Source organism: Oscarella lobularis, chromosome 1 (assembly GCF_947507565.1).
Source record: "Oscarella lobularis chromosome 1, ooOscLobu1.1, whole genome shotgun sequence".
Classification (NCBI taxonomy): Eukaryota; Metazoa; Porifera; class Homoscleromorpha; order Homosclerophorida; family Oscarellidae; genus Oscarella; species Oscarella lobularis.
Genome location: NC_089175.1, coordinates 1764300 through 1790856, shown reverse-complemented (window position 1 = coordinate 1790856; position 26557 = coordinate 1764300). Strand labels below are relative to the sequence as shown.

Sequence of the window (26557 nt, the reverse complement as noted above, 5' to 3'; positions counted from 1 at the left end):
CCGCCTTGGACTGTACACTGTCTGTTTCATACAGATGGTTGGTTACATTGAGTATCTAGATAAGCGACCGCGTAAACAAAACATCGTCAGTAACAGTACAACGATAATTACGGCCAGCAACAAAATCACAAAACTCAGTCAGAAGAGTCGTCAGAACTTTCGAGTTCGGATTTAAACAGAAGAATAACGAGTCCGTTTTTGCCTATAATCACTTTTGGATTCAGTGCCCTAAATGTGAGAGAAAAGTGAAAATATTGACGAAAGGTGCCATAAAGACACGCATTTGCATGAGGAGCACCATCCGCAATATTATTGTAAGTGTTATCAGCTGGAAGGAACGCGTTCTCATCATCCGCTAAATTTGCCTTTATAATGTCTAAAATTTCTGGCTCTTTTTTCTCTCCCGACACTTCAATAGCACAGCATCCCGGTGAAGTGGGGTGATGCACCTTTCGACACACACGAAAATTTATTGGCTCTAGATTTCCTGGCAATTCAAGTAGAACAAGCTTGCATGATGTGCCACATTTTGTCTTATAGGTTGCCACAAGACTCGGAGCCTAAGAGAAACTTTTTAATTCAAACCTCAGCTCCGAGTTTTCCAAGCAAGTATTGGTGAAGGTTACATAAGCGCTAATCACAACTACATAAGTAAATATGTTTGAGAAACTCCTATCGGATTAAATTTTTTGACCTCTCCAGCTAACGCTGGCTTTATAAGAAAGAAGAGAGGGAGGAAGGGAGAGAGGGACAGGGAGGAACAGGGAGGGAGGGACACCGTGCGCATTCACTCACCGATGCTTTGAATCCTCCCACGCCTCCGTAGAAACGATCCGGGATATGTCCGTGAAACTTCGCTACCACAACAGGCTTATCTGGTACTTCTTTTATCGGCCTATAACGTATTCCTTCTTCGCTGATGTTTGTTTCAATCTTTTTGACGTTGCTGAGAAATCTCATATTACTGAGAAAAGCAGTAGCGTGATGGCCAATTAGCTCAGCCACCTGACGAAGAGAGGTCCTCGGGCTGCTGTAGGGAGGTTTCGGATGGGTGATCCATTTTCGAAGTACTGTAAACACTTCGTCATTGTAATTCCTTCCGTCTCCTTCGTTTAGCATTAGGCAGACATGTCGTAAACCAATACTACTTCTTTCTTCTCTACGAAAATAATTTATGCCATTGTCCAGGAAATGCCCGCCTTCATAAACAACAGTCGTGCTTTTCTATCAAAAAATGCTGACTTTAAAACTTGGAATTATTTTTATATGCTTCTCACTTCAAAAAGGGCATCTCTTTCCTTAGCATTTTTAGTACAGCGAAAGTTGTGAATGACAAAGATTTCCTTACATTTTAAGTGGCCCTCTCTGCACAAGCTTGACCATCTGTCAAGTACATAGTCCAAAAATAACTGATCCTCAAAGGACATCTCGTTCATAGCAATGATAATAACTTCAGAAAGCAGTAGAGTCATTGACATCATGAAATCGCCATTTAACTCCATTTTATCTAAAAGTAAAACTATTGATAAAAACAGACGATGTCATTTCCCTATGTCTTTAATTAATCAAAGAACACATTCCTGCTCTTTGCACTGCTACCAATAGCACGCTTTATACTGTACAGTGTATATCCCTACCTTTATCTTTGTCGCCAATATGATTCAGTCCACCGGTATCAATTAGTACGTGATAGTAAGTGAGAGCATTCTTAGCTGCACCACTATTTCCATCAGTTGCAGAGATCCACTTGAAGCTGAGGCCTTCTGTTCTGGACGTCATGCCTTGACTAGGTAAATCGTATTTGGCTAGTTGACTCATGACCCACGTCTTCCCACAGTTATGCTGGCCTAAGATCCCGATTGTTACCCCGTTTAGCGGTCTAATTTTGAGAGCATCTTCATGTAGCATCAGTTGCCACTCCCCGTGATCTCCACAAAGATCACTAACGTTGCAAGAAAGAACAGCGTCATAGAATGGCTTTGGTTCAGATTGCTCTGCTGAAACGGAAGACCCTGATTTGGATGAACCAAATAGTCCCTTTATCTTCCTGAAATTGAGGTATTTAATTATTTTGATTGTTCTTTATTTACATACAGTACCTATACAATTGGGATGACCCTGATTTGGGTGACCTCAACTCAAATGGCTCCACAGAGTGGGATGACTCCGCAGAGTGGGATGACTTCACTGAGACGGATGAACCCTTGATTAGAGATATAACATCGTTGAGCCGTCGTTCGTCGTACTGTTATAGACTTACCTCGCTATTAGAAGAGGCAGATGTGCGTGAAGCGCTACAGAGATCTTCGTCAGTTTGAGTGACGAAAGACGACATCAGATTTTCGCGCTTTTCTCGTATCAGACGAGAAAGGTACGTATTCGGCGGCATCAGAGCTTCCAAAGCATTGCAGAACGCTTCCAACGATCCTGGACCTCTCTTCGAGAGATACTTCCAAATCAAAGTGTGCACTTTGTCTCGAGAAGTTGGCTGACATTCAATATCCTCCCACTCCATTTCATAAATCAGAGACTTCTCCATCAAGCAATGACAAAGATTCAGCGACAAGACAAGATGATTCGTTATTTCATTCATAAGTGGACCAACTACGGAATCCCATTCGCTACGGATCCCAGGTGGGTGGGCAGACAAAAGCTTGATCTTCTGCTCAGACTGAGACACGGTGTGGATGACCTCGCGAGAACGTTTATGTTGGGAAAAACTTACTTCTTCGAGTGTCTTCGAAAGACGTTCCATTTTTCCTCTCGTAATCTACGAGAAGATGTTGCATTATGAAAAGTGCACACTAATTCGCTTAACCTGAGTCCGAAAACGCGTCAATTCATCACTTTCTTCGATGGATCTTTTCGCTATTGCTAGCTTTTCAGTGTGAATCTTTGTTTGAAGTTTAACAAGATCGTCTGCACTCATTCCGAACTGCGAGAACACTTGAAGAAGCTTATACAGAGAACTTAGGTCGGGCGAACGGCGAATGTACTCAACGATGACGTCCATACTGCAGTCGTACGGGGTTGCAAACAAAGCAGCGTTCGCAAGCCCTGCGCACGATTACGCATTAGCCTACGCACACCATGGACGATGAACGGATTCTTCGCAAAGATTGGCTCGGCTTACAAGCGCGTTGGCTTCCTCGTTGGAAAAGACGATGTGCCGTTCTAACTTTAGTGCAACTGGCCTTCTACACGGACGATCCAACCACGGTAAGGCACTTTCAGATGTCTTAGTTTCGGTTGGAACATTGCGCGTTTTCAAAGGCAAAGAGAAACGCGAAATTGGACTGCGCATTTCGCTTGAGCGACATTGTACGCGTGCAGTGCGACGAGGACACGGTGCTCGAATTGTCGCTGTATGGAAAATCGAAAAAGATCTTTATTGATTGCTACACGGACGAAAGAACGGAGGACTGGCGAAAAGATATATCGTATCATGCACTGAAAAAAGACAAATAAATAAATAGATAAATTTACGTAAATAATTTGATTCTTCCACCTAAGAAAAAAAATAAAATCACCTCATGTTTGGTGCAGTGTAATTACGGCTATATATCTAATTGATAAACGTCGCTGTCTCAGCCTGACATGCAATTTTGGTCAACATAGTTACGACGTAACTCTGCTAGGGACAACTGGGATAAGGTTTGATCATCATGGACAGCGTCGAAAGGAAAGGGGGCCCCCCATCGTGCGTGTAAGTGCTAAGACTTACTTTTCCCTCTCGCTGGCTAGCATTTGGGTTCCGTTTGCTGCCACTGGTCCGGATCGGGTCTGCAAGAGAGGTTTTAGAACCGAGAATTCGTCCGTCGGAAACGAAGCGGGAGGAAAAGTCGATCAGACAGCCAAGAGATGTTAGCTTCAGCACGCGCAAAAGCGTCTAAGACTCTTTTTAAGCGAAACCATCTCTATCTTCATCACCACGACCGGATTGCACGTCTACAGGCGGATAAAGCAACCCACCTCTTCCAAGCAAGCCGGAGCAACGCGACAGGCATGCGCACAAAGAAAAATTACCAAGCAAAAAGCCTCTCTGTCCGCCGAATAAAACTAGTATCAAACGACTCGTCAGAAAATCGAGTAATAACCGACGCACGAGCAGCCTCGCGCACCCGCAGCCGTTCCTTACCGTCCCAATCCAAAAGAATCATTTTCATCATACCAGCATACCCATCGACAGTAGACGCCAAACATCCGGTCGTTTTCCCGTGCCAATCGACGACAATATCCGATTTCGGCCCGCCGGAATCGTGCGCCAAAACGACGGCACCCGCCGCCATACACTCGACGATTCCAATACCAAAATGTTCGTCGCGCATCGTGTGCAAACCGATCGTCGCCTTGACGAGCAACGACTTGAGTTCGGTGAACGGAACGTTCAATTTGAATTGAACGTCGGCGGCGACGCCGAGCTCATCGGCAAACTGACGCAAATCGTCGACCCGATCGGCGTCTTCCTTATTCCGACAGCTGCCGACGAGAAGAAGTTTGACGCTGCCCTGCTTGCCGCTGGGCAGCGAGCGAGCGAAACGCTGAAATGCTTCAATTTGCAGTCGATGATTTTTCTCCGGTCGAAACTGGGCGATCGAGATGATCGTGCGATGACTGTTGTTGTTGTCGTCGGCGACGAGACCGTGCGTCGCGAAATCCTTCGTATTGCACGGCGGATAGACGATGAAGATGCGATGCGGTATCTTCCACAGCGAATCAACGTGATTCTTCGTCCACGTCGAATTGACGAGAACGACGTTGGCTCGCGAGCCAACAAAACCGTAGACGCGCGCAAAGAGTCGATAGTAGATGAGTTTGAACCAGGTCAAGAGACGACTCCTGGAGACGATGGACGGATTGTTGAAATCGTCTCGACGTGATTTCACCTTTTCGAGCATGTCCGTACTAATGGTGGGATAGTGAACGTAGCAGCCGACGCGACAGCCTGCGATCCATTTAAAAAGGGGCAACGTGAACGCGTAGCCCATTGTATCGATGTAGACGTCCGGGAATAGGCGCCAGAGAGCCTCGACGCCGAGCAAAATTGATCCGAGACTCTGGCCAATGAGCGTGAAGTAGGGCCACGTGCGCGCCTCCACCCACTTCCTTTTATGGAGATATTCGAAGTGAATACGATCGGGATCGGGAATTTTGATATTAAATCGTTTTTCGGCGCGATCGACGACGACGTCCGACGGCGCGTCGACGTCGCCCGTGTAGACGACGCACGTGACGAAAGCGTAGCGATTCTGCAGGGCCCGTATCGTCGCCCAGAGAACGCGTTCGCCGCCGCCGCCTGCATTGCAGTACGGATGAAAGAGACCGACAACGACTATTCGCTTTGGGGTTGAAGACGACGAGGAGAAGGAGGAGGAGAATGAGGAAGAGTGGGCGTTTTTGAAGTTGGCGAGCGTCCTCGCGCCTCGACGCGTGAACCAGACGTATAGAGCCGCTGTCAGAAGAAGGCCGGAGACAAATGCAATGGCAACGTACAAGAGCATTTTGTCCAGATGGCTTCCTTTGGAAACGTCTTAGCGCGCGTCGTTCGCTGCGTGGGAGTGTCATTTTAAAACCTGTCTTTTCTTTTTAATTAATTTCAATTCTCTTGATGGCTGTTTGATATTAAAAGCATGCTGTATTTTCAGAGTTGCTGCTTATGGGTTGAAGAGAGGGCAGGGGCAGTCGGGCCATTTCCGTCTATTACGACTATTTGCAACATTGCAAAAGTGACGCGTTTAGGGAAATATATATACTGAAATAGTTCACGGTTCACCTTCGGCGCCGCTTCCGCTAAAAATTCGACTAAGAGCGTCCTGCGTACCTATTAGGGCTCTAGAAAGAAAAAAAAATGTCGTTTTTGAACACAATTTTGGCTTATTTCTTACCCAACGATTCCGAGAAGAATAAGCAGCCAATCAAAAGCACGTGCCAAACGCCTTTTATCACTGTAGAAAGCGTCTTGTATTAATTAGAAAATTAATTTCGCATTAATGTGTATACTCTTTGAAAACTTTCATGTGAAAGAAGCCCGGCAAAGTGAAGGAAAGAAGCGTGCAGCAGCTCGATCCCACGAGAGCCATCAGATTGGCAAAATTGGGTATAGCTGTGATGACCAGTCCGGTGAGTATGACAAGGCAGGCGCGGATCACAATCTAGACCAAGACTTTGAGTACAAGCTACCAATTCAGTTGAATTCATTGACAGACCCCCGCATGACCTGATGACTGAGGATCACCAAACATCTTGAGTTCAATTATACGCACAACCGGAAACATCATTACTGCAATAGAGAAATATGAATGCTGAAGCAGTGCTTGATCGCTACTAGTACCAGGATAGGTGAAGAACAATGAAAAGCTAAGACAAAGTTTGACAATGAGAGGAAAGGGGCCTAAAGGAGAAATTATAGCTATCGCGAGAATGTACCTTATTCCCCCCATACCAGACGGTAGATTAAGTGTTATGATTGAGTTTGTTTCCGGACCAAAACTAAGGTAGCCAAACGTCCCAAAGGAAATGTAGATCGACGTCACGATAAACATGGCTATTTTGAACAGCCTAAACACATTAATTCGTTAATCAGTACAGTATCATTTTTCAATTAAAAAGAGTTACGTTCTAAATTTGCCTCTCTTCTCTTTTGCAACCGATTGCTCCAGAGACAGAATCATTCCAGCACCCTAAAAAGAGAGCTCTAAGTGCAACGAGTCTTTGGATTCAAAGAGATTACCTCGTAACAATAGATAGCAATTCCCAAGAAGAAGGGAAAGCCTTCGAGCGACCAAGCGCGCGGATGCAACCTAAACTCAGAAGAAAATCAAAACAATCGACTCTTTGGGTGGGAGACGAATCCCAACCCACTTGATATGATGTGTTTGAGAGAGATCAAAATAATAAACGATTCCGTATGCGAAGATGTTGGCAAAATCAGCAAACAAACTTTTACAAAAGACGCAGCAATTGCGTATATAAATGCAGAACGTCTTTGCCTCGTACCTAAATGTTCCCAAGCTCTGCAAGTGCCGAAGAAGAGATAGAAAAAATAAGGGCAGAAGAAGGCCAATTAGAATTGCGCCCTTTGACAAATTGGGCAAGACGTTGTTGATATTTTCCGTAATGAAAATCAAATAGGCGCACGAAAATCCTAAACCCCTCATTTTCAATCTCGATAAAAAAGACTCTGGATACGAACTCCGCACCGACTTGAGATACAATTATTGACACTTCGACAAGATAACGCCCAAAAGAGCCAATGGCATAATACCCTAGAATAAAAATTAGATATCATATACACGTGACTCTAGGAACACAAAGATTCTATGCACTTCCGCAACGTGAGAAGACCACACTCCAACTAGCTTAGCTTAGGAAAGGAGAATGTGGCTTTAGAAAGAAAAACATTTCAGGATGCACTTGGACATCTCACAAAAAAAAATTTCCTCTCTCTGATAAGATAGTGAGAACCTTTCCCAATGTTATACGTAATATGTGGTACTAACGATTCTATTATCGTTCGCTCTTTCCTACGTACCTATGTCTCCGTATTCGATATCCCTGTCCGGAATCTGGGGAGAGGCGGCTTCGACCGTCTCCACGTCGTGCGTCGACGATCCGTTGGGCCGTTTCGCCAGAAGTTTGTACTTGCAGTCGATTAGAAGGAGCATGGCTTTCGTACTGCGACGGAGAGCGATGCGTAGACGAAAAAACGACTAAGAACGACGTACCTGACCAATCCGATCAATGTCATAATGATGAAGCCTTCCATGACGCCCGCCTTTGGGGTCGACAAGTCGCGAGATGGAGAGGAGGAGAGGGGGGAGGAGTTACCTCTTTGTACGCGAACGGTAAACCGAGAACGCCAGCCCCGACAAACGATATGAAGATGTTGGCAAAGATCTTCGGCGAGCTTTGGGCGCCTTCATCGTGCATAGCGAACGCTCGCGAACGCAGATAAACGAGAAAGAAACGTGGATGGGAAGAATATCAACCAGAGTCGCCTGAGCCGGGAATTCGGGCGGTGTGTTGGAGGTGTGTCCGCGACTAAGAGCCTTAGAAAAGAGACCGGGACCGTCATACCTAATCGATGAAAGAGATCGATGAGACCCGCGCGACGTACAGAGAGATGATACAGTATAAATACAATCATTACAATTACAGGCACTACGGGTGTAGGCTTTCTGCTAGTCAAACCACTTTGATTTTTCTGTGTCAGCGAGAAATGAATCAACCTGTAGAGGGTAGTGGTATAGTAGGCCACAGTTTACGTCACTCATTTCATCTATCTCACCATATTCTGAATTTCGTCATCCGGATCAATACCCGACTCTGTAAACAATCGCCACAGAGTTTCAACTCCAGATCTACAGAGACACGAGAATCAACGATTTCCAAGACTACTGAAGCCCAATCTTCTCACCTATCGCAGTACTTTATAAGCAATTGAAAGGCCTCCTTGAAAAATGCCAAATCGGGTTTCAGAGGCGGCGTAGCAAAGTACATACTCCGCACCTACAAAAAAATACGTCATCATGTTATAATCACAAATTAGTCCACAGTGGAATCTATGCCAATGATAGATAATCAAATGCGTGCGACAAAGCGAACAGATTCCACTGTACATGTAGACACGGACGAAACAGACCCTCTCTAATAAATCTTCTCTCTCCTGTCGTTCCGTAGAATCCATAACCTAGAACAAACACAGAGTGAGACTTCGTGATTCCGAGGTTGCGTGGCTTGCCTTCGTCTCGTCCGTCTCGTCGGAAAGCCATCTCAACAGCCACGACTTCTGCTGCGGCGGATTGACCGTGTTCGTCGACGTCGAGAGACGAGCGCGTCGGAATTGACTGGCGGCGAACGAAGCTGGAGAAAAAAGAACACGTGAATAGCGCGTGGCGAAAAAATCGACGTTCCGAACGTATTTTGTGAGGCCGAGCGATAAAAACGTGCTCTTCTACGCGCGCGTTTGACGATTGGCTTCGATTTGAGGCGAGAGTTGACGCGCAATGGTTACTATCGTCTCGTACGCGAGCGGTTTCGCGACGAATCGACTTCGTACCGTATCTAAGATGTTTTACTAGTAGTCGCGAGGAGGCGAGAGCCTTCCAAGTCGATCTCGTCAGTGCCAAGTGAGCCATAACAGCGTGTACGACGCGCAGGCGCAGTAAGCCGGTACGCCCTCGACGATGTGGGACGATGTAGCCTCGGAGGCTATCGACGATGGTGGAGCGCCCAAAGAGACCTAACTCAGGAAGACTCTCTCTAAAAACGAAGCATAACGTTATTGCGAATACAGTAATAAATTAGTTTCGATGAAAGTCAGCCTTGGCATGTGTCTATCCGGGCGTTGGCGTGACGTATTATTCGTCGAGTTCATGCAGTCTACTGAGTAGTCTACTGTTCCATCTACCGTAGTCTCGAACTCTATGCAATAATCCTTTGCTATTGAGACTACTAATTGAGTGCCTTTTTACAAAAGTCCGGTCACATGTAGATCCGGGCCAATTTCACGTGACGTCTTACCTAAACACCTCACTTCTTACGCTATGGCTGACGCGCCTCCCGCATACGCAAGTTTCTTCGGCGCAATGGGCGCCACGGCGGCAATCGTATTTACCTGTAAGAGCGGCGAAACGAAACGGCGGGGCCCCCTTTCGAGTTCACGCATTCCAGGTCTCGGCGCCGCCTACGGAACGGCAAAGAGCGCTTCGGGAATAGCGGCGATGAGCGTAATGAGACCCGAACTCATCATGAAGTCGATCCTTCCCGTCGTCATGGCGGGTATTATCGCGATTTACGGTCTCGTCGTTGCCGTCCTCATCGGAAGCAACGGTGAGTTCCAATCGTCGCGCACGCGAAACCGTTTTGACTCGTTCTCTCACTAGCCAAGAGCTCGAACTCGCTCTACCAGTAATTCGTCATCTAGAAAGTATCTGTTTTCATTAATATCAATGCTAATTATTTTAGAAATTTTATGCAACTCGGAGCCGGATTGAGCGTCGGTTTGAGTGGGTTGGGCGCCGGCTTTGCTGTCGGTATAGCCGGTGATACGGGCGTGAGGGGCACCGCTCAGCAACCGCGTCTCTTCGTCGGCATGGTTCTCATTCTCATTTTTGCTGAAGTCTTGGGTCTTTATGGACTCATTGTAGCTCTCATTATGTCGACGAAGAAGTAGTGCATGAGTGTTTATGTATGTGTAAGTGTGTCGCTCTTTTTTTTTTCTCTGTCTGCTGTGGAACTGGAAATTCTATGTTTTCTCACTTGATTGTGTGTGTGTGTAAGTTGTTCCCCAATAAAGTTGCCGTAAAAGCGACTGGTTACTTCTCCTGTTCGCGTACCACGCTTTCTACGAGACTATCCAATCGCCCCAGCATTCGTCGTGGATCGTCCATCAGGCCAGCAGCAATCAAAGCATTGTCATATAGCTAATAAAAAACAGGCTACATATCTCGCAGAAGCATGTCGGTGCTTTTACCTGTTCAGCTACAAGGACAGCCAATTTGGTGTCTTCGTCCTTCAGCGTGGCGAGTCGTTTGATTATGGTATGACTCGGATTGACTTCCAGGGTCGGTTGGAGTATCTTTCCCCTCTCTTCTGGTCGTATGGCTCGGAGGAATCTTCTAGCGGAGACCATGTCGGACACGGTCAGCATCGTCGGATGACTCGAAAGACGACGAGACACCTTGGAGCACACTATAGTGATAAATAAAAAAATGGTGTTGTTATCTCTTACCTTTACTTCTTTGACTCTGTGATATCCTAGTGTTCTCGTCAGCCATTTGACCAGAGAGTCCGCTTCGTCTGACGGCAGACTTCCTAAAAAAATAAGATGATGAAATTGAAAGCTCTCTAGTTCTCTGTACCGTCTTTGACTTCGCCTTCTTCTTCTGATTTAGACAGATACGACTCGGCCGAGAGAACAGGTTTCTCGTTGAATGACCTAAGCTGAGCTAGAACAGTATCATCAAACTGATCATAAGAGAAAAGGACCTACAACAGAGCAGATCAATCACTCAATTAGCAACAAAGAGCCTTTTATTCTTACTTCGTGTCCTTGAGCAAGAAGCGGTTCATAATAGGGAGACGTTTCAGCCAACTCTCGCCTATAAGAAGAGAACACGCATACAAATGAACGAAGAGCAGCGGAAACACTTCTACACCCACGTGGGTAGGCAGAGATAATAGATGTTCTTCTGACCCGGTTTCATTCTCGAAACGTACTCCGACAACGACGTCGTGACGCCGGGCCGTTCGAACGACGATTCGAATCGAAAGAGCTTCGCTATTTCTTCCTAGACAAAACCCAAGTGCGAGTGTGAAAAATCACTCGTAGTCATCGCCTCCGTCGTTCGTCACTCGCACCCGTTCCGCGTCGTCCGAAGCGGACACGATTCCCTCGCGAAGAAAGATTCCACATTCGGCGAAAAATTTCTCGTACTTTTTCCGATCCTAAAAAATCACGCCGTCTCATCTATAACGTAGACAATTAAACTGGACGCACCCGCTTAGCTTCGTCAGCAAGAAAGCGAATCAACTTCGAAGACAAAACACTGCGCAGTTTTCTAAGGAAGAAAAAACTCTTCATAAAAATGTCTTTCTTCTAAGCATACTGTATACATATGGGTAAATGACTACTGACTCTCTGTGTTGTAAATAAATAAATAAATAAATAAATAAATAAATAAATAAATCTATGCTCGTTTGCTCACTGTATCAAGGCGCTCTGTTGCAGCAACTCGCGACTGAGATTCAACGGTATGTCCTCGCTGTCAATCACTCCGCGAACGAATCGAAGCCACTCGGGCAATATGTCCCTCGCCTTGGACTGAATCAGAACTCGTCGACTGTAGAGACTGACGCCCGGTTCAAGTACGCGCACGCCGTACATCTCCGGCAGCTGTTCGGGCACGTAGAAGAGACTTCGAATGCTGAGCGGCGCGTCGGCGACGAAGTGAAGCGTGTAACGCGGCTTGTCAAAAGCATTCGAAATGAATTGATAAAATTCCTATATAAGGGAGAAACGATATGAGCCAGTGTCATAGCGGAGGTGACCTACCTCGTGTTGTTTTGTCGTTATCGCCTTGGGATCTTGCGTCCATAGCGGTTGAATTGTATTGATTTGCTCGCCGTTGAGAAATATTGGAAAACCAACGAAGTTGGAGTATTTCTTCACTATGCCTGAAGGTATACTGTGAGTGTGAGCTCTCAACGCGTTTTTCGTTGTCTTTGCCTTCAACTGTGTCTCTGTCTGCAAATCGAAGTTCGTCCGCTTTGAGCTGAACGACGATTTTCGTGCCTCTTGTTTCGTGAGACGCTTCAGATATTTCATACAAGCCAGATCTATGAGCAAAATAATAGGAAGTCGTTTCGATGGGTACGCATTGCACTGACCCATCAGATGACCACGTGTATCCTTGACTTCCGGTCTCGAATGAACGACTGTTCACCTTCACCTTGTCGGCCACCATAAACGTGGAATAGAATCCGACGCCAAATTGACCGATCAAGGAATTTGACGACGACGACTTTTCGTCTTCTATTTCAGACAAAAATGCCTAAAGCAGAACAAGATCAAACATCTGAAAAAAAGCCCCGGAACCCTAGCTACAATCTGAGAGACCCGATAGCAATACGTTTATTAACTTTCCTCTCCCCACCTTTGTTCCTGAACGGGCGATCGTTCCGAGGTTTTCTACCATGTCCTCTTTGCTCATTCCAGTACCAAAATCCTTAATATTAAAAATGAAAATAAAGCACTGCTGTCTCTTTATATGTCTCACTTGTATAGTGATTGTTCCGGTTTGACTGTCCGTTGTGATACGAATTTCGAGGGGGCTTTTGCTGAAATCGTCGATGGTTACACCATTCACTTGATGGTGACGCAATTTCTCAAGGGCGTCCGAAGCGTTGGAAATCAATTCGCGAATAAAAACCTAAAGTCTCTGTGTCACAGCTCCCCAATCCCACAGTAATAACGGTTTTAATTAACCTCTTTCTCAGAATAGAGAGACTTTGCTACAATATCAAGAAGCTGTCGAGTTTCTGCCTTAAACTCTCTCCTATCAATCGGTCCTAGAGACGTCATTCCAAAATTAAAATTACCAGGTATAAATATATAATGAATGCATGCACTGTGGGTGTACTGTAAATACAAAAATATCCTAAAAAGTACTGAACACCGACCTTGATTGACTGCGTCAGTGCTGTCCTCTACCGAACTACTTGACTCACTCTACAAGACATGGACAAAAAGAGTACTTTTTCGAGGATAAGAAATATATTCAGCTGTACACTCATCCTAGCAGTAGACGTTTTTATGAGACGATAAGAGTGCCGAAACACTGCTAAAGTTTCAAAGTCATGTCGACGTTTTTCGAGTTCGATCTGGTCGATTACGAAGCGGCTTGGTTGTTCGAACGGGTGAATTTAGAGCGCTTCTTAATACAAGCTTTGCAAGCCGAGTATAGTTCATGATCAGTCTAAGGAAGAAACCAAAACGTGCAAAATATCGAGAAGCAACGCGCGCTAGCCAGGCTCTCGACGTCGTTTTTGTGGACCAAATGACGTGATCACGCGTAAAGTACAGTGTTTGACACGTTGAGAGATGTAACAGGAGGCGGAGGGAAAGGCGGAGTAATGGTCACGCATCCTCCTCTAATTGAAATGGCGAAGGAACGTTCTTTCCTTCCAGTCTATTAGCTGCTATCTACAATACGAAAGGATTCCAAAAATTCGTTCAAATTGATCGCACCGTCTTTGTCAAAATCCATACTTTTTAACAAATCTTCAGCAAAATCGTCAGGAAAGAAAATCCCCGCATGTTGACCCAACAGTTCGCAGGCGGCCTTGAACTCGTCCACACTCAAAAAGCCTAAACGTCTCTCAGAGCAAAAATGTTTAAAATAAAGCAAAAATCTACCTGAGTTATCTTTATCAATAATATGAAATATCGTTTCCAAATTCTCGCGATTTCTATATAACGTTTCCGTAACACCAAGCGATAACTAAAGAAATCGTCAAATAAATAATTAAAAAAGAAAAAGGTCAAATTTAGCCGCACCTTATGAGCAACGTTCTCATTGTCCAGCAAAAACCCAGATGAATAATCTATCTTACCAGATCTCATCTGAACCAATCTTCGCCGAAGCATTCTCCACGGAACGGAGAGTCGAGTCACCGTCTCGCTCACCGAAACCCAATTCTCAATCGATATCAATCCTAAACAAATCTTTCAAATGCTATTATATATTGATCCATTGACTGCCCCCACCTGTCGTATCTTCATCAAACTTTGCGTACTCTTCGAGCAATTTCTCCTTCGAAGCGAGCAGCTTTTCCTTCAGTTCACGCAACGCCGACTCTTCCACGGCAGACACTCTGCAAGAAAATGAATTAAGACAAATGAATAAATATCTGGACTCCCTCTTCTTACTGCTCCCTTATCGTGAGCCCCTTAGTCATTCTCTTCGCTTGAAATTGAACGCAGTGAGGTCTCCCGCGACGAAACAATTTGACGTAAGCGCCGAGATTCGTGTTCAAGCCGTAATAATTCGACGCCGAAAACACGGTCAAAACCTTAGGTGTCACATAAGGGACTCTTCTCTCTGCATGCGAGCGAGTGTGCATCTTCTACCTTGGAATTGTGCGTGTATTCGAATCCCTCCTGTTTGCACTGGTGAGATCGTACCAGCAGATCGAAACCGTTTTCTTCCAGCAGACGTTTCGATACGTCGGCACCGAAAAAGCTGCCGCCCCCACGCAGATCATTTGGAGAGCAACCGCTGTCCGAATGAGGGTCACTCCAGAGCAAGTCAAGAATCTTATAATAATAATAATAATAATAATGTCAATAGTCTGGGGATTAATTCATTTTTCTTTTACTTGTTTCCACTGTCCTGCATTATCTGCGTGCTCGGGTCTCAAGACGGAAACGTACTGCAGTAAGGGATCCAACCAAATAATTTTAAATTTTCTCTATGCTTACTTTGTGACGCTCCAGTTTCTCTATAGAATCTATAGTGATTTCTCGCGATATTCCGCCGTGGACGACGAGGACTCGCTTGTCGACCAAACAGGCCAGAGGCAAAAATCGAAAGACGTCGCGAAACGCGCGGATAAGGATACCAGATGACGTTCCGTACTTCACCGTCAATTCCTTAGTAAAACCGTATCTAAAAAAATGGCATGTCCACGCGTTGCCTAACAGAGAAACTGACGTCTTGAGATATTTTTTGCCTTATGTTGAGAAGATAGTCTTCGTGATTTCCGCGATTCAAATAGACGGCATTCGGATAGAGAAGTAGCAGCATGAAAAGTATCAGAACAACTTCGGTGGAATTTCGTCCTCGATCGACAAAATCTCCATTGAATATATAAGGATTAGTAGAAGAAGGCAATCCATTCTAGCGAGAGAAATACAGGACCTACCCCCTAGAACTGATATCAGTGTACACATACCTTAGAAAAAATAATGAGTAAATCATGAAGCCTCCCATGAATATCACCTAATAATAATAATAATAATAATAATAGAGAATTAGATATTGATTTTCCCTATGCCATTTACCAATGACTGTGATTTCTCCTGTTACTTGAGTTGATACGCGATTTATGTTTGGCTGCTTTCGAAGCACTCCCTTAGCTTCTTGAATCAATTTGAGCACGTACTTGGCGTGCAACACCTGGCACGTCATTATCAATCGTCAGATCTATATTCGATTTGTTGCGTGCCTGCTTCGCTCGAAAACTTTCAAGAACGATTTTCAAGGACTTCAAAGTGAGTGGAAAGTCGAGGTGAATCCCATCGTAAGCGTCCTCAACTTTTATATCGTTGGGATCATCACTAAAGGCATCTAAGCCTGTGCAAAGAAGAACACCAATTAATTAATTAATTAATTAATTAAAATATTATTACCATTTAGACTCGATGGAAGAAATTGAGCTAAAAACCCAGCTGTCACGAAGCCGATTATTAAATAACGACTATTTTCCATGTACCGTATTTTGGAAGAATCTCGAGGCACGAAGCGAAAAACCTGTGCAACTGCAGAGTCATTGACGTCACGCGCAAAGGATAAATACCCAACGGCCTAATCGACGACGACTCGCCTTCTGCTGATTTTGTTCGCCGACGTATTCGATTTCTTCGAATATCGCCCAATTGCAGTTTCGCTTGGCGACGATTCGAGCCACTTGGCGTCGATACCATCGCTGGATGAGGAGAGTGGCGCGCAATCCTACCGAAGGAGACGTCTAGCGGTCGAAATCACGCGAAAAAAGGACAACGCACGTCTTTCGCCTTCGGTTAGAATAGGAAGAGGCCGCTTGGAGAGCCCGCACCCCATTCAAATCGTCGCTTTTCGAATCGTTGTACGGGCTTCCGACGCCCCTCCCACACACAAAGATACATAGCAACTGCGAATAATAAGTTCGTGACGACGCAATTTTATCCGTGATTTTATCAACAGACTTTCCTTTAGCCATTTCTTGTGGTATGGCATGAACCTACCAAAGAGATGCGTCCAACAAGCACCGTTTGTGGTCAAGAGAAGTAGACAAAAAAATTTAGTACTGTAGAAGTCCACAGCGTTGGCTGTAACCTTGACTTGGCAGTGAGTAACCTTGATCGTAAGTTTTTCAAAAATTTATGGGTTTTTCCACTGCAATTTTAACAGCGTTATTGACTACATATATATCATATAATTGTGGTAGCAAGAGTTATTCGTGCACAATAACCTTTCCGTAAGTTTTTGATGAAGGCAAATCCTTGATTTCGTCAACAAACTTTCCTTTGGCCATTTCTTTCAAAACGGCGTGTTCGACATCATAGTCAACCAATTGAAAAGGCTTCAGTTTATCCGAATTGACATCCTCGCTAAAATACGTAAACTTACCATCCGGCCCATCAAAACCAAAACCATAGAAGTGAACTTCATCGCAAAGAGGCAGCGCCCAAGCAACAGCAATCAATCCCGTCGTGGGAACGTCGCTCTCCGCTTTCAGATGCAATTTCGACTGATACTGCAAAGAGACAGTCGACGCCGCTTTCTTCACCTCCGACGAAACGTAGAACGTCTTCGTGCGATACCGATTATGACAATCCATCACGAACACTTTATCGACGTCCGTCGGCTCGCCGACGCGTAGCACCAAAACACTCGAATCGCGACTGAGAGTCGGACATCGACTCACTCTCGAATTGGCGATCACCACGTCGGCGACGCGCTTTCCGCGCACGCGTCCGTCGCCCGTCGACATCGCCTCGTTGACGCGCACGACGACGTCGGCGGCGTCGATTTCGGCGCCGTGAATTTTCGCGGCGACCTTGTCGACGGCGTCGACGATCGCGCACTTGGCGTGGCGTTGGCGGAGTGCGACGAGGCGCTTGAAATCGTTTTCGTTCGGCACTCGAAATTGATCCAACAAGGAACGCACGCGACTCTTTTGGCAGGATAGAATCGGGTGCGACTTGCCGCAGCCGAATGATTCCCACGGCGGCGAGGAGACGGCGACGTTTGACTCGACTTTTTCCGGGGACGTTTGATCGGGGGCTTTGGGTTGGGCCTTTTCGTCGGGAGTTTTCGCTTCTGAAGCTGTTTTTTCGACGTTTTGTGATTGAACTTCTTTTGGCGGTGATTCAACTTTTTTATTTGGAGGTTCGAGTTTAGGCTTTTCGTCGGGAATTTTCTCTTCTGCAGGTTTATCTGGAACGTCGTCGGGTTTGGAATTTTCGTCAGGATTTTTCTTTTCTGAAGTTGCATCCGCTTCTGAGTCAGTATCTGGACTTTCCATATCGGGTGATTTTTCTTGTGTCCGGTCCAGTTCCGCTAGTGCCGCCTTAACTTCGCTCGAGCGAAGTTTTCTGTTGCAGCTTGTGCCCGTAGAACTACTGACTGGTTCAAGGTACTGAATAAACGCGTTCTCGGCGATGCAGATGAGGACGAAGGCGACGACCAACAAAATCCCGTAAAGAAATCGAGAGCGACGAGACGCCGAATTGACGACTTTACGCAGGCGATCTCGGCCGCCACGAGAAGTCCCGTTACTCAACGACAAGCGGGATTGAAGAAGCATCGCTGCGGAACGTCCGGCGGAACAGCAGAGCCCGGATTTTCGTTGTTGACGTAGCAAGTAGGAGGTGTTCAAAATTGGTCCTCCCTATATTATCACTCTGCAAAAATCACGGATTTTATTTTAGTAAAACAGAGAAAGAAATTAGACATCATAGCAATTTTAATTATAGTACTGTAACGTCAAAGTTTAAAGCTACTGAAGGTTTCAAGAAGCTTCGTATAAAATAAAATGCTGCGACGGTCGTACAGTAGGAGCAATAACAAACATCCACCTTGTGAAAATAGGTGAGAATTCTTAACCGGGATCTGGATAGATCCCGGATTTACTTCCTCTTTTTCCTCAAAAAAGGCGTCAAAAGCGTCGACGACGTCCGTCGGCGACGGACGGCTCTTCAATCTGATGCAAGAACCCATACCGGGAGGAATTCGTTTCGGAGGGGCCCCTTTCGGCCCCGGCATGACAACGACATACGTCACCGAATCGAACACGCGACCAATCAATCTTTTGTCACGTCATTGCTTGGTTTTTGTCTTAGCAGCGCCCGGTCGCTGCAAGCAACGCGGTGAACAATGGAAAAAGCTGAATCATCTCAACGTGGTTTTCCTACGAGAAATTTTCATAGTACAGGGAACGCGCAATCATTGCAGCCCACTCTTCAATCAACTGCTTTCTACGGGCCAGCCCACCTGGTCTAAAACAAGCAAAGAAGAACAAGTGCAAGTGCGCCGGTAGATCTATGTGCATGAGTCAACATGGACCAGTTCGCCCGAGCACGGTGACACAAGAGACTCATTACAGTACGATTCGACGCCGCTGTGACCGACAAAGATCTTTTTTTCTGCAACCGAGGCTCTTCACTCGCTCGGACAAACATCAAATATAACAGTGAAACGACGCACGTGACAAACACGACAACAAACAAAACATTAAGAGAGGCGAGAAAGCACACAACGTTCGCTCGTTACGTTTCTCCGAGATTGGATCTACACCCGAGTCACCGTGAAGTAAACGGCTGTTCCTCCGGTTGGCCAGCTGGACCTTATGGTGTAGTGTTCTCCCACGCTGGGAGGATTATAGATTTGAGAATATTCTCCAAGAAGGTCGTTGCCTGATGAGGTGTCGTATTCTTCTATTATTCCTTTCACCTGCAGCATTTTCACGCGAGAAGGGAACGTAACAGATATAGGATATTCGATGACGGTGTCTTCCCGGACAGACAAAGTACCTTCTGCGTACTTCCACACTATCACAGTTGTACCGTCGCCAATAAAACTGAGATACCCAAACGGTTCACACGAACTGCCAGCATCCGACCAGCATTTGAGGGTAAGTTTTCCTTCAACTAAGTATTGATTGCGCTTGAGGTAAAGATCATCGTTGGGCTCGGTTTTATTAGTAGCGACCTCGGTCCCGTAAGTGCAGAGAATCAAAACTATAGAAAACCCAAATCAGCGTTCACTAATCTAACGTATTATTCGCAGTTCGAAACTGCATGCTGATTTGTGAAGCGCTTACTGTACCTGCTGAAGCAACCAAGAAGAAAAAAGACTGCATTGTATCGTATAGAATCTGCTATAAAACATAATTAAATAGCCAGCGACGTTTCTATCGTACTATCACTCATGGCTCGTGCTATTTATACCTTGCAAACGTCGTATCCTTCTCCAGAAACTTGTGACTGTCTCGTCTCCTTCTCTGTTCTTCATTATATAGCTGTTGTGGCCACGCCCACCACGATAAAAAGCCTGAGGCCTTGTAGAAGCAATAGCCGCGTGATTTAGTCAATTAAGATAAATGAATGTCTACAGGGAAGATTGACGTCTCAATTCAGCGCCAATATAGCTGCAAGCTAGTCAAAAAAACATAGGAATGAAAAGAAACATACGATAAGAATGTGATAAGATTACGCGAACGCAGGCTTATTCATAGTGCGCCCGAAGCTGCGTTCAGACTTTGCAACCACATCCGTCTGGTAGTTAAAAGCAAAACAAAAAACACTAATAATTAATTAAGCTGCGGGTCTCTCCCTCTAGCTTGTCCATGCGTTGGATCGGTCCTGTTTAATTAATTATGTACTAACGCGAACTGCACCGAAGATCAACAATTCATCAGTCGTGAGCCGATCTCGAAAAGGCTATCGGCGTAAGAAAACGACCGATGACGGCGGCGGCGGCGGCGGCGGCGGCGCGTAACAGCGGGCCGGTCTAATGGAGTTTCTGTACACAATGTAATTTAATGCTGACCACAGCAACCGTTGCATGAAACATGCTATTATACTGAACGCGGGAAGTGTACCTAAGAACTATAAACACTGCCGCCCAAGTTATTGCAACGCTCGAGTCGGGCCGGGCCGGCTCTGAGCTCTGATGTATCCTGATAGAGACTCAACTTGAAAGAAGGACAAGGACAAGACAACATTGAGAGTGGTAGGGACGGATAGGCGTAGGAGCCGGGGCGCTGCAGCCCCCCTTGAATTTTTTTACCTATAACTTTATTTGTAAGCCCTTCTGCCTTTGATTTACTGGTTAGAGCGTACACCACCCGTCACTAGCGCCACAGCTAAAAGAGCTGTACTTCTCTTCCCTTGTGAAGTTGTCGAATCCAGACGGTTTTCTATGACTTCGGAACGTCTCAATAACCTATTCTTGATGTACATTTAGCCTGAGAGAACGGACAATCTAGAACTAATTTTCACTGCTGCAAAATTTGCTGCAGCAAATAGTCGGAGATCGAGCTATATTTCGGAAAGTATGAGAGTTTAGTTATTCGCGAAATATTCGGATATCCAGTTATTTAGCTAACCACTTTAGAACAGCGAAAATCAACCTCAGAGTGCACTATTATGTGGGCATGGTCCCAAAAAAAATTGCGCGCGCAGCCCCCTCACTAGAAAAGATCTTTCTACGCCACTGGAGAGGATAAGCACTAGCTCTCAGCATGGTGCTCAATCCCGCAACTCGAGAAAATTAGCAAAATGACTCAGGCGACAGCGTGTAAATTTGGCACCGCTCCATTCCCGCAGGCGCTCGTCTCCTACTGTACAGGCGAAATTTGTCACGTGGTACGTGTATGACGGAACTAGTAATTACTACTACTGACTCTACAGTACAACGTACTAATAAATGTCAAAGTTTAAGCCACTAAAGGCTTCAAAAAGATTTTTACCTTGTAAAATAGTCTGCTACAGGCAGAGGCTCAGCACTTTAATTAATAAATTAAAAGCAAAATACTCTCTTTTCAAACTTTGGACTAAACTTAGGACTGTAACGAGGTAAGACCTGGTAGGGGCCCCTGGGGGTACGGTAAGGGTAAGACGGAATTCTCAAACCGGGACCTGGATAGATCCCGGATTTGCTTTCCTCTTTTTCCTCAAAAAAGGCGTCACAAGCGTCGACGACGTCCGTCGGCGACGGACGGCTCTTCAATCTGATGCAAGAACCCATACCGGGAGGAATTCGTTTCGGAGGGGCCCCTTTCGGTCCCGGCATGACAACGACGTCAGCCTATCCTCGCGGCGATCGATACGTCACCGAATCGAACACGCGACCAATCTTTGTTCCCGCGCAGGGGTTCGAGAACGTTGACGCGAAATATTTATCGCACGATCGCGAAGAAAAATATTCGTTTCTTTCGCGCAGACCAAAAACGCGCAACGCGCCGCACGGCGTCCAGCCGCAAATGTACAAATACAGTCGCAGTCCGAGCGCGTACGGAAGAGACTACGGTCAAGGCGAGAAAAAAACGAAATGGAAAAAAAATTCGTGCGTTCGCGCACTCTAAAGAGCGTTATTATTCCACAGTCGGTCCCAGTCCTCACGTTTACGGTCACGGTCGCGTGAAACCTGTAAGGGATCTATGTATATCAATTGGGCGGCGGGAAAATTTTTCTATCTAGCCTAATCCGGGAGCGCACGCTTTCGTGCCGACGGGAATGTACGCGTATAACGCTGCCGCCGATGGAGCGTATGCTGAAAACTCATTCGTTCATCATCACCATCATCCTCATCACCAGAATATGACGGGACAGCCGGTGAGATCAATCAACTAATAATATTTATTATATTTATAGAATGTATTTTTTTGTAGGATGGAATGGTGGGCGGAGCGGGAGCATCTTTCTACTATCCTCAGACTTCAGTAGTCGACGTTCTCTCGATGGCTTTTCTTTGGGGAGATTGTTTGCTCTTTTAGATGGTTACGTTTCCCGATGGGAGGGTCTACAATGGGCCTCCGTCTCACGTCGCTCATTTGACGTCGACTCAAGCTGGATATGGAATGATGGAAGAACTGAGACACGTATCTTTACCGTTTGACGTCAATCACATTGACGTCCTATTGAAATTTCGTCTATTAGGAATTGGTACATCGTCAGATGGTCGCCCAATCTTTCGTCTCTTCAGAAATGAGTGGTATGGACGGTTAACTTCGATGCAGATGCAGAAATAAATTAATTGGCGCAAGTAGATATCCCTCAGGAACTCGAAGGATATCACTCCCTTTGTCCTCTTGAGCCAGTAATGGGAAAAGAAAAGGTGAGCGTTTGGCTATATAATTAATTTAACTGTCAGCATCAGGCAAAAAATGAGATCTTTCGTCTGTCTTCTGTTCTAGGGCCCGGGACCGTTTGGCTTCAAGACGACTTGCTACAAGGCTGTCAGCATGAAGAACAGTGTACTCTATGCACTAAGAAGAATCCACGGTGCAGTGGTAGTGGCAGCTTGTTGCATCAAACATTCTCACGCGTCCATCGCTTCATTTCAGGTTTTCGTCTCAGCAGCGCCCGGTCACTGCAACGCGTCGAACAATGGAAAAAGCTGAATCATCCCAACGTGGTTTCCCTACGAGAAGTTTTCACGACGAAGCAATTCGGAGATCATAGTACAGCGAACGCCACGGCGGTGGAGGATGGTTGATTATTAGTGTGTTACGCAAAGGTCTCATTTTCACGCACGACTATCATCCCGGAGCGGAGACACTTGCCGCGCATCAATTCGCGTCGCCTAGCGCGAGATCGAGACAAGGTGGGAGAAACGACTTCCTCCGATTAGCAATTATTTTGAATTCTAGGAGGCATGTACTCGTCGTCGTCGTCGTCGTCGTCGTCATCGTCATTGGCACGAAGATCGTCGCAACCGTTTGCATCCGGCTCGTCGTCCTCGTCGTTGTTACCCGAGAACCTCTTGTGGACGTACTGCATTCAGCTGACTGCCGCAGTGAAAGCAATTCACGAACAGGGCCTCGCCGTTCGAGCACTCGACATAACGAAAATTCTTGTAACGGGAAAAACGAGGTAGAGAGAAGTCACAATAAATAATTAAATGACCTTATACATATTTCTTTTTTTTGTAAGACTCAGATTGAATTGCGTTGGCGTCATGGACGTCGTGACGTTCAATCAGGTCCAGAACCCGGCGGCTCTTCTCAGTCGTCATCAACATGAAGACCTCATGGCATTGGGTCAGATTCTCCTCTCTCTCGCGTGCAATTCTCTCGCAGCGAATCGGCAAGATCAGCTCCACAAGTCGCTCGAAACGATAACGCTTAATTACAGCATTGATTTGAAGAATTTGATTGTGTATGTCAATCAAATATATATGTATGTATAAATATTTTTTCTTGCTTCCAGTTGCTTGCTGAGCAGTCAGCAGTCAATGCGAACGATAGCCGACATCATGCCCATGATTGGGGCGCGATTTTATACGCAGATTGAGAATTCTTTCACGCAGACCGACTTTATGGAATCCGAATTAATAAAGGTGAACGCCAAAGCTCAAATTAACATTTTATAATCATTAAACAGGAGATGGAAAATGGGCGATTGTTTCGGTTATTAGCCAAGCTGGGCACCATAAACGAAAGACCAGAGTAAAAAGAGATAAAATTTATCTGCCTCATTGGTGTGAGGTGTATCTGTTTTAGATTTCAGATGGATCCCTCGTGGTCTGAGACTGGCGATCGATATCTATTGAAACTCTTTCGCGACTACCTTTTCCATCAAGTCTCCGACACAGGCGCGCCGTGGATCGACTTGTCTCACGTGATCCAAACTCTTAATAAGGTAAATTAGCTATGATGGGACTATTTATTTATTTATTTATTTATTTATTTATTTATTTATTTATTTATCTATCAGCTCGACTCAGCGTCTCCGGAGCAGGTTTGCCTCGTTTCGAGAGATGAGCAATCTGTCGTTGTGATATCGTATGAACGCTTGAAAAATTGTCTTCAAACCGCTTTTAGTGAGATGCTTGATGCCAGTCGCACTGCTGCCGCCGCCGCCGCTCCCGAGTCGTTTGTCGAGAGCGACGTTCCGGCGACTCATGCGCAGGCGGATTTTGGAAGGACATGATGAGAATGGAGCAAGATAATCAGCTGTCACTAGATATTATTGTTGCCTGCAATGAATTTCAAGATCCGTTATTGTATATGTGTAGTTTTAAAGTTTCAGAGAAGGGCTTTTACTGACTGCAATTTGTTGAATTTTACATTAAAGAGTGTGTACGTATGTGAGTAAAAAAGGAAATTTCGTACGAAGAAGTCTCCTCCTTAGAGCTGTCACTCACGCCTATGTGGCGTGACGAAAGCGCTTCCTTCGTCTACGTCATCGACTAATGACAACAAAGCCACTGGAAGGAAGCGCCCTCTGCCATTTTGTTCGCGTCCAAGTCGAGTTATTCGCGCGCTGCGCGTGCGTGCCAAGTGTTTTCGCCCCAACCAGACGACGACGATGGCCGGCGGTTCGACGTCGACCCACGGTTCGACGACGTCGAGCGGCGTCATCTCGCACGAAACCAACTGCAAGGCGACGTGCGCGCCGAACGCGACCGCCTGCCTCATCGACTGCCTCAACGACGACGTTCTCGACGTCGCCAACGCAATCGACTTCGCCTGGGTCCTAATCGCCGCCTTTCTCATCTTCTTCATGAAAGCCGGCTTCGTTATGCTCGAATACGGCGGCTGCAGTCTCGGTCCCATCGATCGACGTCTTCTTCTTCGCATGAAAGTCGTCGACACGGTCGTCGGGGCGCTCGCCTTTTGGCTCGTCGGCTACAACATCATTTTCGCGACGTCGACGTTTAGCTTCGGTAACTACCAGCTCAACGATCACGAAGAGTCGCCGTCCGATGCGGAAGCGACGGCCCTTTGGGAATTCCACTTCGCCTTCGCCGCCAACGCGGCGACCGTCGTGACGGGCGCCGTCGTCGGACGCGTTCAGGTCGTCGGTTACGCTCTCGGCACGCTCGCTATAACGGGTAAGAAAAAGTTCGAAAAGAAGGCTTTTTTGGATCCCGGAAACGACCCGGAAGGGCGTTTACGCTTTGAATCGACGCCCATTGTTTCCTCTATCAATCACTAAAGCCACGCCCTGTTGTTTTTTGTTTTTGTCACGTGAGAAAATTGCCATGGAATTTTTTACCCCTAGCCTTTGTGCATCCGTTTGCCGCTCAGTGGGTGTGGAATAAGAATGGCTGGCTCAGCAGCGTTGGCTTGTCTGATGATCATCCCGGCATATTTGGTAGCAATGGTTTTCTCGATTTTGCTGGTCAGTTCATCTTAGTTGTGGTATCAAATAAGTATAAGTTCGTATGTGCGTAGGTGCAGTAGTCATTCACTACTTGGGATCTGTGGCCGCCGTCGTTTGCGTTGTGTTCGCTGGAAAATCAAAGAGACCTGCAGAAAAGCAAGATGAATATCTGGCAACTCTGGGTCAGCAATTTATGGTAACCTAATTAAGTATTACCAATGAGCGGAACCTATAGGTGTCCTCATCCTGTGGTTTGCCTGGTACGGATTTACAGCTGGAACAACCGACGGGATGACCGGCGGACGTTTTATAGTCGCTGCGCACATCGCCTTGACAACAACACTCTCAATAGGTAAGAGTAATAATTTACATAATCATTAAATGAATAAATCGTGATACATTATATTTTCTTTCTAGCCGCAGCTGGCGGTTCGATGTTCTTACGTCAGTTGATTCGTCAGGCGCGTCGCGCGTTGAGCGTTCCCCACCTCCACGAAAAATCGCATGTCGACTTGCAAAACCTGAGAAAGAAGCATCCGCGTCGAAAGATGATAGCCGAGCTGAAAATCCTAAAAGCGTGCGGTAAAGCGCGGCGTTCGCATCAACAAGCAGGCGAAAGAGATGGTGAATCACTTGGAGGGAAGCGACGACGAAGACGATCAGAAGTGGGGCCACGAAATTCACAAGCGTCGCGAGCTCCTGCGCGCCGTCTGGCACACGGGCAATCTCGAAGCGATCGACGAACGGGTGACAAATCTATTGGAGATCATGGAAGAAGGACCGGGAACGAAAGAAGAGGAAGTTTTCCCCGCCGAGAGAAGCCGTCGCCGAGTGCACGACGCGACATGATGCGAAGACGTCGCGTTGGAAATTCGGGGGGAAAGAGTAAGTTCATCTCGTCGCTCGTTCTCGGACGGATACCGAGATCGCCGCTCGTTAGCCGTGCGTCGCCTGAACCCG

At 46.2% G+C, this 26557-nt stretch overlaps 8 protein-coding genes, 1 long non-coding RNA gene and 1 pseudogene across 10 annotated transcripts; 3 read left to right on the top strand and 7 right to left on the bottom strand.

The window, feature by feature from the left end:
* Positions 1-45: 45 nt before the first annotated feature.
* LOC136185710 (uncharacterized) lies at positions 46-3002 on the bottom strand. The gene is made up of 8 exons (XM_065972893.1): positions 2819-3002; positions 2726-2770; positions 2261-2671; positions 2100-2203; positions 1638-2047; positions 1278-1507; positions 796-1224; positions 46-560 (listed from the first exon to the last, which is right to left on the bottom strand). Exons 1-8 carry the CDS (start codon positions 2927-2929, stop codon positions 135-137), a joined length of 2166 nt encoding a protein of 721 aa, XP_065828965.1. The 5' UTR covers positions 2930-3002; the 3' UTR covers positions 46-134.
* A 364-nt stretch (positions 3003-3366) lies between these two features.
* Positions 3367-5531, bottom strand: LOC136187573 (GDP-Man:Man(3)GlcNAc(2)-PP-Dol alpha-1,2-mannosyltransferase-like). The gene is made up of 2 exons (XM_065975203.1): positions 3725-5531; positions 3367-3508 (listed from the first exon to the last, which is right to left on the bottom strand). Exon 1 carries the CDS (start codon positions 5499-5501, stop codon positions 4023-4025), a length of 1479 nt encoding a protein of 492 aa, XP_065831275.1. The 5' UTR covers positions 5502-5531; the 3' UTR covers positions 3367-3508; positions 3725-4022.
* Positions 5532-5561: 30 nt separating this feature from the next.
* On the bottom strand, positions 5562-7987 carry LOC136187584 (uncharacterized). Its single transcript, XM_065975214.1, has 15 exons — positions 7828-7987; positions 7725-7774; positions 7532-7674; positions 7200-7265; positions 6997-7144; positions 6862-6939; positions 6731-6800; positions 6616-6680; positions 6443-6558; positions 6332-6391; positions 6207-6280; positions 6001-6152; positions 5886-5945; positions 5774-5832; positions 5562-5706 (listed from the first exon to the last, which is right to left on the bottom strand). Exons 1-15 carry the CDS (start codon positions 7927-7929, stop codon positions 5642-5644), a joined length of 1308 nt encoding a protein of 435 aa, XP_065831286.1. The 5' UTR covers positions 7930-7987; the 3' UTR covers positions 5562-5641.
* A 131-nt stretch (positions 7988-8118) lies between these two features.
* LOC136199957 (uncharacterized) lies at positions 8119-9245 on the bottom strand. The gene is made up of 6 exons (XM_065990263.1): positions 9059-9245; positions 8741-8862; positions 8642-8689; positions 8417-8508; positions 8288-8360; positions 8119-8228 (listed from the first exon to the last, which is right to left on the bottom strand). Exons 1-6 carry the CDS (start codon positions 9135-9137, stop codon positions 8181-8183), a joined length of 462 nt encoding a protein of 153 aa, XP_065846335.1. The 5' UTR covers positions 9138-9245; the 3' UTR covers positions 8119-8180.
* Positions 9246-9487: 242 nt separating this feature from the next.
* Positions 9488-10312, top strand: LOC136199962 (V-type proton ATPase 16 kDa proteolipid subunit c-like). Its single transcript, XM_065990277.1, has 4 exons — positions 9488-9618; positions 9673-9831; positions 9885-9909; positions 9967-10312. Exons 1-4 carry the CDS (start codon positions 9546-9548, stop codon positions 10172-10174), a joined length of 465 nt encoding a protein of 154 aa, XP_065846349.1. The 5' UTR covers positions 9488-9545; the 3' UTR covers positions 10175-10312.
* On the bottom strand, positions 9925-13529 carry LOC136199926 (heat shock protein 75 kDa, mitochondrial-like). Of its 2 annotated transcripts, none has more exons than XM_065990245.1 (18): positions 13396-13529; positions 13291-13343; positions 13183-13231; positions 12989-13071; positions 12780-12932; positions 12657-12728; positions 12391-12554; positions 12230-12339; positions 12056-12177; positions 11709-12004; positions 11501-11561; positions 11362-11448; positions 11164-11291; positions 11045-11102; positions 10863-10989; positions 10733-10815; positions 10475-10681; positions 9925-10424 (listed from the first exon to the last, which is right to left on the bottom strand). In XM_065990245.1, the coding sequence occupies exons 1-18, from the start codon at positions 13469-13471 to the stop codon at positions 10317-10319; spliced, it is 2037 nt and encodes a 678-aa protein (XP_065846317.1). In that variant the 5' UTR covers positions 13472-13529; the 3' UTR covers positions 9925-10316. The 2 variants fall into 2 exon arrangements, with proteins under 2 accessions (XP_065846317.1, XP_065846320.1); XM_065990248.1 differs by having other exon boundaries at positions 9926-10424; positions 13291-13340; positions 13396-13515.
* Positions 13530-13654: 125 nt separating this feature from the next.
* On the bottom strand, positions 13655-16370 carry LOC136199946 (serine/threonine-protein phosphatase with EF-hands 2-like). The gene is made up of 16 exons (XM_065990252.1): positions 16289-16370; positions 16108-16235; positions 15997-16042; positions 15914-15940; positions 15730-15857; positions 15566-15680; positions 15457-15503; positions 15235-15401; positions 14984-15170; positions 14881-14934; positions 14633-14818; positions 14432-14574; positions 14270-14376; positions 14060-14217; positions 13919-14003; positions 13655-13870 (listed from the first exon to the last, which is right to left on the bottom strand). The coding sequence occupies exons 1-16, from the start codon at positions 16341-16343 to the stop codon at positions 13695-13697; spliced, it is 1809 nt and encodes a 602-aa protein (XP_065846324.1). The 5' UTR covers positions 16344-16370; the 3' UTR covers positions 13655-13694.
* A 2382-nt stretch (positions 16371-18752) lies between these two features.
* Positions 18753-20172, bottom strand: LOC136199684 (uncharacterized). Its single transcript, XR_010673147.1, has 3 exons — positions 19715-20172; positions 19593-19644; positions 18753-19504 (listed from the first exon to the last, which is right to left on the bottom strand). It is a non-coding gene; the product is annotated as an uncharacterized lncRNA (long non-coding RNA).
* Positions 20173-21429: 1257 nt separating this feature from the next.
* Positions 21430-24603, top strand: LOC136199802 (PAN2-PAN3 deadenylation complex subunit pan3-like). Its single transcript, XM_065990105.1, has 17 exons — positions 21430-21641; positions 21711-21802; positions 21873-21916; positions 21968-22102; positions 22159-22209; positions 22264-22368; positions 22427-22481; positions 22537-22604; positions 22684-22771; positions 22834-22950; positions 23007-23093; positions 23140-23362; positions 23423-23647; positions 23699-23828; positions 23873-23937; positions 23992-24130; positions 24206-24603. Exons 1-17 carry the CDS (start codon positions 21502-21504, stop codon positions 24419-24421), a joined length of 1980 nt encoding a protein of 659 aa, XP_065846177.1. The 5' UTR covers positions 21430-21501; the 3' UTR covers positions 24422-24603.
* Positions 24604-24685: 82 nt separating this feature from the next.
* Positions 24686-26551, top strand: LOC136199803 (ammonium transporter 2-like; annotated as a pseudogene).
* Positions 26552-26557: the final 6 nt, after the last annotated feature.